The sequence below is a fragment of the Pongo abelii genome, chromosome 9 (assembly GCF_028885655.2).
Source record: "Pongo abelii isolate AG06213 chromosome 9, NHGRI_mPonAbe1-v2.0_pri, whole genome shotgun sequence".
In the NCBI taxonomy this organism is placed as follows: Eukaryota; Metazoa; Chordata; class Mammalia; order Primates; family Hominidae; genus Pongo; species Pongo abelii.
This window is the reverse complement of record NC_071994.2, coordinates 76,052,274-76,065,203: the sequence shown is the minus strand read 5'-3', so window position 1 is coordinate 76,065,203 and position 12,930 is coordinate 76,052,274. Positions and strand designations below refer to the sequence as shown.

At 49.9% G+C, this 12,930-nt stretch overlaps 1 protein-coding gene across 3 annotated transcripts in view; it reads left to right on the top strand.

Moving 5' to 3' along the window:
• The window catches only part of C2CD3 (C2 domain containing 3 centriole elongation regulator), a 167,537-nt gene extending 154,607 nt beyond the window's left edge, over nucleotides 1–12,930 (top strand). Inside the window, exon 33 of one of the 3 annotated variants that reach the window (XM_054524808.1) lies at nucleotides 12,844–12,930. In XM_054524808.1, coding sequence (XP_054380783.1) covers nucleotides 12,844–12,912 — 69 coding nt within the window. In that variant the 3' untranslated portion in view covers nucleotides 12,913–12,930. Of the gene's footprint in view, nucleotides 1–8,510; nucleotides 9,320–12,843 lie in introns of those variants that run through there. The other 2 variants (XM_024254765.3, XM_054524809.2) reach the window with 2 other exon arrangements.

Below are 12,930 nucleotides of genomic sequence, written 5' to 3'. Positions count from 1 at the left end.
CAAGCAATTCTCCTGCCTCAGCCTCCCCAGTAGCTGGGATTATAGGCGTGTGCCATCATGCCCAGCTAATTTTTGTATTTTTAGTAGAGATGGGGTTTTACCATGTTGGCCAGGCTGGTCCCGAACTCCTGACCTCAAGTGATCTGCCCACCTCAGCCTCCCAAAGTGCTGTGATTACGAGCATGAGCCACTGCGCACAGCCCCCCCAACTATTTCTAACCAATCTCACTTATACTTGCACTTTTCCACCACCATTTATTCTCCACACTGTAGCCAGTGTAATATCACACTCTAATCAGACCTTACCCCACTTTACCACTGGCAGGGGGAACACTCTTTAAGCCTGTCAAAACCCCAAAAAAACTTCCATATTCCTAAGTCAATTATCAAATCTCAGTGCCCAATTGCATGTGACACAGTTGATCTCTCTCCTTTGAACACTTTCTTCACTTATTTCTAAGGCATCACTTCTTGGTTCTCCTCCCTCACTGGCTGCTCCTGCTCTGCCTTCTTTGCTGGGTCTCCCTCATTTCCCCTACTTCTTCTATATGCTGAAGACTCCTGATGGTTAACTTGGCCCAGACCTAACTCTACAACTGTAACTCTACAACTGGCTACCCAGCATCTCCACTTGAATATCTAATAGATGTCTCAAATTTAACATGTCCAAAATTGAGCTCCAGATTTTATTCCCAAATCCATTTCCCCCTCAGTCTTCTTAATTTCGATTAAAGGGTACAGCTGAACTCTGGAGGGGGGTGGTGTTTTTTGTTTGTTTGTTTGTTTGTTTTTTGAGACAGGGTCTCCCTCTGTTGCCCAGACTGGAGTGCAGTGGCATGATCTCAGCTCACTGCAACCTCAAACTCCTGGGCTCAAGTGATCTCCTGCCTCAGCCGCCTGAGTAGCTAGGACTCTAGTTGAGTTGTTCAGGCCAAAACTCTTGGAATCCTCCCTGATGCCAGTTTTCAATTAAACAGAAAATTCTGGCAGCTCTATCTTTAAAATATACAGAAATGTGCTTCTCACCACCCTGGTCTCAACCATCATTATTTCTGGCCTAGATTATTGCAGTAGCCTCCTGACTTGCCTTTCTGCTTCTTCCCTTGCTCCTCGCAACCCATTCCCCATACAGCATCCTGTTAACTTTTTAAGATGTTAAATCAGTCATCAACTCAATCATGTGACTTCTCTGCTCAGAATCTTCCAATAACTTCCCATCATTGAATAGGAGAACTAGAGCTGGGCCTGAGGACAGGCAGGCCAGAAAGTAGGAAGATAGTTTTGACCTCAAACTTGAAATTTGCATCTTTTAACAAATGTGCAAAGCCATAATCCTGAGCTAGGTGCAGAAGACAGGAGCTTCCCTCGGGGAACTCACAGTTCCCTGGAGAGCCAGCCTTATATCTAAGTTCCTCCAACTCCTACCAACTGCCTGTCATGCTGAAAGAGCTAGGACCCTCATGCTGTGGACCCTGCCTTCAGGGAGCTCACAGTTCTTGGAAAGGCACTGGCCTCCAAACCACTCATTTCCTCAAATGACATTTGCCTATATTAGCACTGAAGTAAAGCAAAGGGAATGAGTATAGGAAAAGAAAGACAGAGCCATGTGGGGTGGCTTAAGTTGAATTCAATAAAGATAAAGGAAAGGCTTTTCATGCTGTGGATTTGAAAAAAAGAAACCTCAGAATCAACAGAAGTTGAACAGCAGAAGATACAAGCACTGTGTGCTAGAGACATGGTCAGAAATGCGAAGAGATGGGCCTGGACTGAAACAAGATAGGAATTAGAAGCAAAGGACAAGAAGCAGCCTGTCATCTGAGCCTTGGCCTCCCTGCCCTGCCCACATGGCACTTCTCTACCATGAGGTGAGCCCTGTCTTGCTCTGTGCCTTCCTGCGTTAAGCCCACGCTCTGCCCACATCATGAATGGGCCCCTGGATTAACCACAGGCATCGGGCCAGACACTGTTATTCATAAGGAGTGAGTGTAGGAGGCAGGAAGTATGAGACAAGGCCAGGCATGAGGGTACCCTTAAAACCTTGAGTTTTCCACCCCCTCCCACCCGATGTTCTCACTTGTACTCAGCCAGACCACAGCGCTTCAGACATCACTAAGGATCGAGGTGCCAGCAAGCCTGATTTTTTTTGTCCTGTCTCTGCTTATGACTTTCTGAGGTCCTCAGCAACATGTCTAAACCAAGGGATAGAATTTTTCTATCCTGGCACCTTTAATCCCACTACTTGGGAGGCTGAGGCATGAGAATCACTTGAACCCGGGAGGCAGAGGTTGCAGTGAGTCGAGATGATGCCACTGCACTCCAGCCTGGGCGACAGAGTGAAACTGTGTCTAAAAAATAAAAAAATAAAAAATAAAAAAACTATCCTTTGGTTTCCTTTCCACAAACCAGAAGCAGCTGAAAGATGAATAGTCCTGGTAGAGAACCCCAGCTCTCCACAAAGCCACCAGATCAGATCAGTAGGGGGCCTGAGGAAACTTCCTGATGCTGGGTTTCTTCTCAGCCTGTGATCCAGGCCTGATGGCTGAGCTGCCCCTCTTGGAGCAAGAGGTCCTGACCTATTGCCTCATTTCTTTAAGCCACCAAGTCCCTAGCTTTCTGCAGAGCCTAAGAGGAGACCTAAAGGTCAAAGTATCTCTGATAAAGGCCATACAGAGCTTTTAGAAGATAAGCAACTTGGCCAAGGGTGGATAGAGGTCAGGAGAAACAGCCAAAATTGGCTGGCGCCCACCCTGACCCAGACTGCAAGTTGGCAGGCACTTTTTAGGAAGGGGCTCATGGGTCTGCTGGGCAGGTGCTAGTCTCAGGTTGCCTGAACCACTCTGAGGCCAGAGTCCAGGAGGAGCCAGGAGCTCTTCTTGTAAGAGTATAACTTTTAACCCTTCCCTCTCAAAAACTGGACTTTTGAGCCCTCTCTCTGGCAGAACTTGGGTTCAGAAGATTGAGGATCATCTTTTGAACCAGGCACTGTTTAAAACAAACAAACAAAAAAAAAGGGTTGAGGAGTCTTGCCCTAGTCAGGCCACTTCATGGCATAGACTGAGGTCCAGGGTGAGGGAGTGACGTAGGCCCTGTAGAATGGGCCTGTCCGGGAAGGCTTCTTGGAATAAGGAGAGGGTGGCATCAGGTGGGGTGTGGCACGGAGGGAGCATATTGGTAATAAGAACCACATGACCAGACCTCTAATTTAGGCATGGAGGGTGAGCTCAGAGCATGAGACCAGAGCCATGCGGCAGCCGGGCTGAGCAGGTCAGATTTGGGATTTGCCTCTCAGGGCTGGGCCTCTAGTCTAAGTGCCTTGTCCTCACTTCCCCTCTGCTCCTACTTGTGGCTGCTGAGTTTGCTGCTCTCTGTAGTGTCAAGGAAGTTCTAGTCCAGGCCAGACTCTGAGAGCCACCCCAGGGGAAGGCAGCCAGCCAAAGGGGTGAAAGTTGAGCAAGGCAGGCAGCTATATTGAGCCCTCACTTGGCCTCTGATGCAGCAATCCATTGGCAGGTCCACCTAGCCAGCCAGACCCAGGCGGCTGTTTACTTTCAGTTTTCAGCTCCTGAGTCAATGTTTATGTCACTTAAAGGGGCTACTGTGGAAAAGAACAGAACTTTAGCCCTCATCCCAGACCAGAGGCTCACTGTTACCAAAGAAGGGGGGAAGACAGTGGGGCGGGGAGAACTTGCCTGGCCTAGCACTGCTTATCCCAGTACAGGAGGTCCTGTACCCCAGCTCTACTCAGGACTTTTGGGGCCTGACCCTTTGCCAGGGATGGGGTCTGAGAACAGCAAGGCTTCATTTTGCTCTTGGTTCTGCAGCTGCTATTGGCTCTAGCTCCATCTTAGCCTCTGTGTTTCGTAAGTTACTATACCTGGTCAGAACCTTAGCCATATCTGAATTTTATTTGAACCCAGCATAGACCTGGATAAGAAGACCAAACAGAAGTTCTTAGATCCACTTGACAGTGAAGCTAAGACCCAGAGAGACCCAGAGTAAGAAAGTGTCTTGGTCTTGAGTGACTGGGAAGTTAGGTTGGGCCACAGACCAGTGTCCCTTCCACTGCACTCCATTGCCTGTCCTCTGAGAAGGTCCCTCAGATACTTGGAAGCAGGAGTAAGTGGGGGCACCTGCACCCACCAACCCCTGGGAGCATGTGGCCTGTTCGAGGGATCCATCTGGGGGCTAGAGTGAAGAGAACCTAGAAGGCAGTGGCTGGGATCAGATCACATTCCAGGCCAAAGAAGAGGGCCAGGCCCTCCTGAGAGAGCTTTTGGAGAAGAGGCTGCATCACAGGGAGCAGACCAGAGAAGGAGCCAAGGGCCGGGATAAGCCCGTGGTTTATAGAGTGCCTCCTCTTGCATTATCTGCTCATCCTGATCCCATTTTCAGATGCACAAACCAAGGCCCAAAGATAAAGTGGGTTGCCCAACACCGCTTGGCTAAGAAGTGGTAGAGCCAGGACTAGAACCAGCTCCTCATGCAGGGTTAGCCACTCAATTTGAAGAGCCCCAGGAAGCCCCACATTTTCTTTCCAAACCACTCCTTACACCTTCCAAGTGCTCCATTTTCTCCCCAGCAAAGTCCGATCTTTAGCATTGAAGGCTCTTTTAAGACACATCTATTATCAGAGAGGCCTATCATGTTCATGACCTGGGTGTCCAGGTACTCAGAAAGGAACAGGTCCCATGTATGGATGAGGGAGGATTTAATGGGGCAGCCTGAAAGCCCCTGGCCTGCTGCCGTGCTTGACACCCAGTCCACAGGAAAGCCAGTTCTGTCCTTCAGCCTAGTACAGTCATCAAATACCCCATCCCTGTTCCCTGGGAAGGCCCTTACAGATCAGCTCGCTGAAGTCCAAGAAGAATAAGATCAAATTCCCCCCAGACATTCTGGAACTTCCCTCAACCAGCATCAACCCCTTCTTCTAGTAACAGGTTTGTCTTGGCTGCTCTCCATATCCTTGGCAGCTCAGCCTATCCCACCCCCACCACTTTCCTAGCAAAGAAAATTCCTTCCTCACAAAAGCTGCGCCTCCATGCGGCATACCCTCTCTCTTCATCGTCTGTTCACATTCCACCTTCATGTTTAAGTTCCCGCTCCAGGGACTTCACCCCATGGATGACACCCGCTGTCTAGACTCCAAGGCACCTGCAGCCCCTCCAGCTATGACGATCTTGCTTCCATGTGTGTTCCTCCTGCCTCCCCAGGAAGGTTGATGCCTCCCACAAAGCACATGCTCTGCTGACAACTGTCTTGTGCCCTCAGGTCTGCAGCCAGAAGTGTGGGAGTATTTCAGAGGAATGGATGATACATTTGAGGGTATCCCTGCTCTGGCCAATTTCGCCTCTGGCCAACCCCACCAGGGTTGTGTGTTAGGGTAGCAGTCCTGATGAAGGAAGAATCTTCACTACTAGTCAAGATGGTTTCTAAACCCTATTGAAGTCAACAAAAGCAAAATGCTGCTGAGTGTGAGTTCTCTGTCATTCCACACCCCGCCCCTGCCCTGTATACAGAGCCAAGCCCTGTCCTTGTCCTTTTTCTGGTTCCTGGGCCTGGGCCTTGCAGATAAGGCCCCCTAGGTCATTGAGTTAGGGTGTCAGTGCTGGAAAGTTGGTGACATACACGATTCAGCTCCAGGGCAGATATGGCCCAACCAGTAGGTGTAGCTCTATGCTCATGCTGTTCCCTCTAATGAAAGACCTCACCTGACACCCAGCTTCTGTTGAGACCTTGCCTATCTTGGAGCCCACCTCCTTGTGAAGCCTCCCCAGACTTTCTCAGCTGTTACTAATTGCTATTTTCTCAGTGCTCACAAGCTCTAAGCCTCATCTCTGTGACTGTTGGGTAGCTCATTGTCTGTCTCCTCTCTAGCTGAGCAGCCCTATGACAACAGGAACCACCTCTGCCTGTTGTCCATAAGAGTTGATCAAGTTGAGTAGATCTTAGGCTCCTGAAAAGTTTGATGAGTCACCAACAGAGGTGTTTTGTTTTGAGACAGGGTCTTCCTCTGTCACCCAGGTTGGAGTGCAGTAGCATGATCATGGCTTACTGCAGCCTTGAATTCTTGGGCTCAAGCGATCCTCCCATCACAGCCTCCCGAGTAGCTGGGACCACAGGTGTGCACCACTACACCCTGCTAATTTTTTTTTCCTTTTTTTTTTTTTTTTTTTTAGAGACAGGGTTTCCGTATGTTAACCAAGCTGGTCACAAATTCCTAGACTCATGCGATCCCCCTGCCTTGGCCCCCCAAAGTGCTGGGGTTACAGATGTGAGCTACCCAGCCCAACAGATGTCTTTTTATGGTCATTTCATGAACTGAGGTAGTTGGCCCTTCCAGCCATGGAGAACAAGACTCATCTAAGTCTCTCTAAAACAGAGAAGACATCTCTTCTAGAAGATGGGGAAACAAATGCCTGGTTTTAGGATTTGAGATAGAATGCTATGCTCTTAGGCCTGTTTTCCCATCTGGCTCATAAAACAAACATCTCCCTACTTCCCCTTCAGAGTAGCAGAGAAAGAAATGGAAGGTAAGATACAACTGATGACCCAGAAAATCTACCTACAGTACAGCTGGGGGACAGGAATGGGACTTGTGTCACCCTAAATCCCAAATAGCTCAGGAAACAGCCATCTTGGATCTTGGGAGTAGAGAAAGATATACACAAGCTTAAAGTGCTACAGAGAGCCTGAGAGAGTTTAACTTAAGACCTGGCGTATGGTAGGCCAACAACCACTGGTTCTAGAGTGAATGAATGAGAAGCTTACTATAATGAATCTCCTCCCCACCCAATTTAAACCTGTGGTTACCCTGGCCTGGTCCCACCCACACTGGTCTAGCAGCTCCCAAGCTCCTGTCTTGGAACTGGCCTCACTGGGATCCCAAGCCTCAGACCCAGTCCGTGCCCCACAGGAGCACCCAGTGTGGAAGTGGGAGAGCAACAGGCAGAGGCTGGCCCACTGGCCTCCCCTGGCCTGAGGCATCATGGAGTACAGGTGCTTCCTGTATTTTGGAAGGAAGAACTGCAAACACCAGCAAAAAGTGGGTTTCCTTCTTCCCTTCTAGCCTAGACCTGCCTAGAAGGCAGAGAGATATATCTTCTAGTCTCTGCTGTGCAGCCCAGCCCTAGCATCACTTTGCTCTTGGTTATAAGGAAAGGCTGCCTGTGGGCTCATAGCACTGAGAGCTTCCCAGATTGTAGACATTCCCTTGGCACTTAGAATTCTAGACTGGCAGGGACCCTCAAGTTATCCCATCCACCCTTCTATTTCATGGGTGGGAAACTGACATCCAGGCAGTAGATCAGGGATGCCTGACTCCACTCCCCTTATTCATTCTGGCAATTCTAATTCTTTAGGCAGATCTCTCTGCCTCCCAGGGCTTAACTCTGAGCTGAGAAAGCCAAAAACGGAGTTCTGTTTATTTCTGTGCCCTTCTCAAGTAGGTATTAAAAAGGGTTGAAGACATGAAAGAAAGAATAACTGAATGTTACTGATGCCAGAAGCAACTCTCGCTGGGCCTCAGTTTCTCATGAGCAGAATTGCAGGGGGCAGGTAGTCCCAGTCTCTAGGGTCTCCACCAAGCTTCTTCTCAGTGCCCAGGAAGTGATACAGTGTGCTCTCAATAGTCCTTCAGCTTGTGACAGCCTCAGTTCATGGGACTTGATGGCAGGGAAGAGCAAGCTGCATGCCATGAAGTCAGCCAGGTTTGCCTGTGGAGGCTGCTCCCATCTCCTTTCAGAACTGCCCCCTCCCCTATCAGGCCCCCACTTCTTCCCCAGGGCCTTGCTCTCAGCCAGCTGTCTGGGATGGCTTTCCTGTATAGCTTCGAGTTCCTTCAGCACAGGAGCCTGACATGGAGTAAGAAAAAAGAAAAATGAGTTAGAGGAGTCCAGAGGACCATGATACCATAGCCCACAGGTTTAAGTACCTTAAAGGCGGAATTAGTGATGCCCTGTCAGCCAGAGTCAGAGAGATCAAAGTTTGGTAGCCAGGCAGTAGGTAGGTGCTTTATGTCACCTGGCAACTCCAGGAGCTCCAAAGGGCCAAACAGAGAGTGTATTATTCACCACCATCTCCCTGAGAGTTGGATATGTTCCCGGCATCACACATGGGACTAAACCCAGAGGACAAATGACTTGTCTAAAGCCATGCAACAGGAGAAGGGATGAGGATTCAAACCTATCCTGGAGGTGACGCTCCCTCCTTCTCCAGAGGCACAGAAAGAGTCAGGGCTGGGGTTCACATCCCAGCTCTGCTACTCAGAGCTGTGGGACCTTGAGTTGATTCCACCTGAATGTAGTTTCCTTATCCACGACATGGGGAGAATGATGTACCCCCCATATGGGGTCGAGGTAAGGGTCATGCAAGATAAGGTATGTAAAGCACTTTGTAAACCAGGCAGCTCTACATAAACATTAACCAAAGGACCAAAAGATGAGAGAAACCAGCATCATCCATTGGTGGTGCCATATCCTCAGTGCTAACCTAGCTGACTTCTTCCTCTCCAGGACAAGAGCGAAGCCACCAGGGGAGCCCTCTCCCAAAGGCCTTGTCGCCCCAGACCTAACTCGCTCCCCCCCAACCTGCCTGAGGAAGAAACCCGCAGGATTGCACGGATATTTTCTTCTCGGTACTCCCAGAAAGACTGACACAGCCTGAGGGGCTGGGGGAAGGAGACACCTGCCCACCCTCCCTCAGCTTTGTCCAGCTTGCAGGAGGCACCAGGTCTGGCTCCTTCAGGGCTGTCACAGTCCTGAAACCACCACTTGCCTAGGCCATGGATGCCTCAAGAGACCGGGTCAGCCCAGACTAGAGGAGTGCCCCAAACCAGTCCAGTGTCCACTTGCCAGAATTTCAGCTCGTTTCTTCTGTGGTGAGGCAAAGGCTAGAAACAAAATGGAATCCGCGCCCAAGTGGGACCCAAGCAGGCATCTTTCGGTGGAGAAACGCCTCCCAGTGTCCTTGACACAGCTGACTGCAGGCATGAGCCCACCCTCTGCCTGAAGATGCGGGACCATTTTTGCCTTAAAAGTTGGGGAGGAGGGACATGTAGATTGTGTGCATTGTGCATAGTCAAGGAAATCCTAGGGCCACCTCCAGTTCATTTGTGTGGGAACAAGGATATTTTATAGATACAAATTATTTTTATGCTGTATTGAATTAATCAATTAGGAGAGGAAGGGGAAATCACCTCCTTCAAACTTTTTATCTGATTGTCTAAAATTCTAACCATGCTTTTAACTTATTGTTTTTACCCAGCTCTGAAGGTCATTGTTCTTGCCTGTGTTTGAATAAAATCATATTGGTGTTTGTAATCTATGCACAAGTGTTTCACTGGAGTGGGGATGCTAGGAATTCGTGTGTGCCCTAACTGCCAGAGAGAAAGATTAACAACCATACACCCCACGCAGACGAGGATCAATCACCATGAGACTTCTGGCTCCTCCAGAATCAGGTTGGTCCAGATGACAGCGACACCCGGTATTTCCTTTGCTGATGCTTGAAATCCATCAGACAGAGCCCCGTGGGGAGGACAAGAAAAGGGCCATGGATGGGCACGGTGGCTCACACCTGTAATCCAAACACTTTGGGAGGCCGAGGCAGGCAGAGCACCTGAGGTCAGGAGTTTGAGACTACCCTGGCCAACCTGGCAAAACCCCGTCTCCACTAAAAAAAAAAAATACAAAAATTAGCTGGGCGTGGTGCACGCCTGTAGTCCTAGCTACTCAGGAGGCTGAGGCAGGAGAATCACTTGAACCCAGAAGGTGAGGTTGCAGTGAACTGAGACCGCGCCACTGCACTCCAGCCTGGACAACAGAGCAAGACTCCGTATCAAAAAAAGAAGGGGGCACGGGAGCCAAATGTGCAGAGTGAGCAGTGTGGCTGGGCAACAGGCTTTCACCCCCAAGTACATGTCACTTCACTCAGTCCTCAAAATAACTCTGTAAGTTCAGTGTTTTGCCTCTGTTTGTGTAGTTAGGAAGTGATTAACCACACAAGAAATCCCCAGAGGTATTGCAAGGCTACTGCTTTCAGTGATCAAAACAAGGTACAGCCAATAAGTGCTCTGAATTTAGGGACTTCATGGAGAAAGACCATGTGGGCTGGAGCAGTCAGGGAAGGCTTCCTAGAAGAGACAGGTCTTGGGGTGAACTGGCCCAGGGTGTGGACAGCTATAGAGAGAGAGCCAGGAAAGCCTGTGAGCGGCGTGCAGCTGGAGATAGAGACCAGTCTCGCTGCGTCTGAGCATCTGTGGCCTCATCTGTAAGACAGAGATAATCACCCCAGCTTCATGGGGTTGTGAGGAAGATCAAATGAGATGACATTTGTGAAAGTGCTTCACCTACTTTTGGCACACGGTGGAAGCTTAGGAAATGTCAGCCCCACCCACTCTCCTGACTGTCGGGAGCAAACCAGTAGAGAGGCAAGCACGCAGCCACTGGGGCAGGCAGAGCACTCCCGGGCCTCAGAGGGTGCAAAATGATGCGGGAACCTCAAGGAAGGAGTGGGTGCCACCTTCTTCGTGACAAGCCCTCCCCCTTCTATTTATCTCTGCTCCTAAGCCTGCCAGCCCACCCCTCCCCAGCACCACAGAGGCCGGCCTCCCTCTCAAGTCACCAGCACGGAGCATTCAAGGCCCAGGGCCCCACTTCCCTTGGGGCCCAGGGAACCTAAAGAGGGGCAGTCAGGGCCCAGGCCTGAGGGGGAAAGCCCCAGATAAAGAATATTCCTCCAAATCCCACTCCAGCTCCCGCAGGCAACCTAATCGGGGGTCAGGAGGACACGCTCCTACCCTAGGCTAAGAGCAGCCTCTGATGACACAAAAGGACCCTGAGGGTCAAGACCTCCCACCTCCACTTCAAAACAGTGTGTTATTTATCAATATCTTGTCCCCGGAAGTTGAATCTATCTCCCAATGCCAACTCCGAGGTAAATGACTTGACCAGGCATGTGGCATGGATTAAGGCATGAGATAGGTGTTCCCACCACCAGAACGAGCCAGTGGCTGCCTCTCTTCCCTTTGAGCACTCCCTCCACAGAGACCTGTGAATAGGTGTTTCTGATCCCTAGGCTGGTTGCATCCCAACCCAGAGCAGGCAGCCTTGGGACTTCTAGCATGGGCTGGCCTCAGGACATGGAGCCAAAGCAGGCAGACCTGGCCCTGCCCTCAAGCTCCCAAGCCAAAGAGAGCCTGGCCCTCCCTCCCCCTGGGTTTCTCCAGAGCCTGCTGCCTCCTGGTTTGGGCTTCTACTCCATTCTTCCCCCACAGACTCCCTGCAATTTACTCCACCACCTCTAGACTAGCAACTACAGATGGAGCTCAGAGCCTACTTCCTGAGCCTTCCTAATCTCAGCAGCCCTGACAGCTACTTCCCTCTTAACACTAACGCAGCTGCTTATTCTGCTGACATTAAGATCAGGGCCTGGTCCAAGGAAGAGGACAGGTATAGCCCAAGCTTTGTACTTGAACGTCCGTGCTTCTGACCACCTGCCCTGTGACCCTGGCTCTGTGCCCCAGTCCAGAAAAGACTTCTGCCTACTCCTCCTCTGCCCTACCCAGTTAACTCCCTTTCCTTCCCTCCCTTCTGCTTCTCACTCCTCCCCTCCCTTCTCTTCCTCTTCTCCCCTTCCCCCATCACCTGGGGCCCGATTCAGCTATGCCCAGCCCTTACCCTGAGTGCCCACAGATGGAGCCTCCAGTAGCTTCTGCGGGGCACCCTTCCACCCGGCCCCAGCTCCCTTGGCTCCAGCAGTGTCCGCTGCTAAAGCCTCCAAGTGTCATGTCAGAGAGAATGGTGGCCACAGTAGATAAGCCCAAAATGCCTTACAGTTTACAGGCTGGAATCAGGCCCCACCACATGCTGGCTACATGGACCTCCCTGAGATTCCATTTCCTCCTCAGTAAAATAAGTGGTAAGATTTTAGGATCCCCAGCACTAAAAAGAAATGAAATACTGATACAGGCTCCAACATGGATGAACTTTGAAAGCATTACTATACTAAGTGAAAGAAGTCAGTCACAGACAAGCACATATTGGATGATTCCATTTCCAGGAAGTGTTGAGAACAGGCAAATTTATAGAGACACAAAATCGATTGATTAGTGGTTGCCTGAGGCTGGGGAGTGGGGGAAGGGAAATGACTACCGACGTGTATGGAGTTTTTCCAGGGTGGGAGGGTAATGAAAATGTTCTCAAATAGATTGTGTTGGTGGTTGCACCACTCAGAATATACTAAAAACCATTTGAATTGTGCACTTGAAACAGATGAATTGTATGGTATGTGAATTCTATATCAATAAATCTGTAATTTAAAAAAATTTAGGTCGGGCGCGGTGGCTCACACCTATAATCCCAGCACTTTGCCAGACTGAGGCAGGAGGATCACTTGAGCCCAGGAGTTCAAGACCAGCCTGGGGAACACAGCGAGACCTCGTCTCTACTAAAAAATTTTAAATTACAAAAAAAAAAAAGTAAAAAAATTAGAATCCTAATAGTACCTGTCTCATAGGATTGTGGAAAATGGTAGTAATGTATGTAAAATATTTAGCACATAGTAGGCACAAAGAAATGACAGTTATTATTATTCAGAGACCTGGGAGAGCTGTGCCCAGCCTATCGTGGGAGGCCTTGACCTTTGGACTCAAAAGTGGCAGCAGGTCCACCCCCTCATACACCCTTGTCACCAAGGAAGTGTCCACAGCTTAAAGGAGCTATATTAAAGCACCCCAAGTCAAGAGGACTGAACCAGACCTGGAACTCACTCACCTCCCCTCTCACCTCACTGCCCTCACCAGCCAGCCTCTTGTCAAGTGATCAGGCTGTCAACCAACTTCTCTAGGATAAGGTTTCAGGTCAGCCCGTGTGTATAAGACCAGTGCCAAGCCAGAAGCAGCAGAGACAACAGTGAATGACAAGGAGGGGCCAT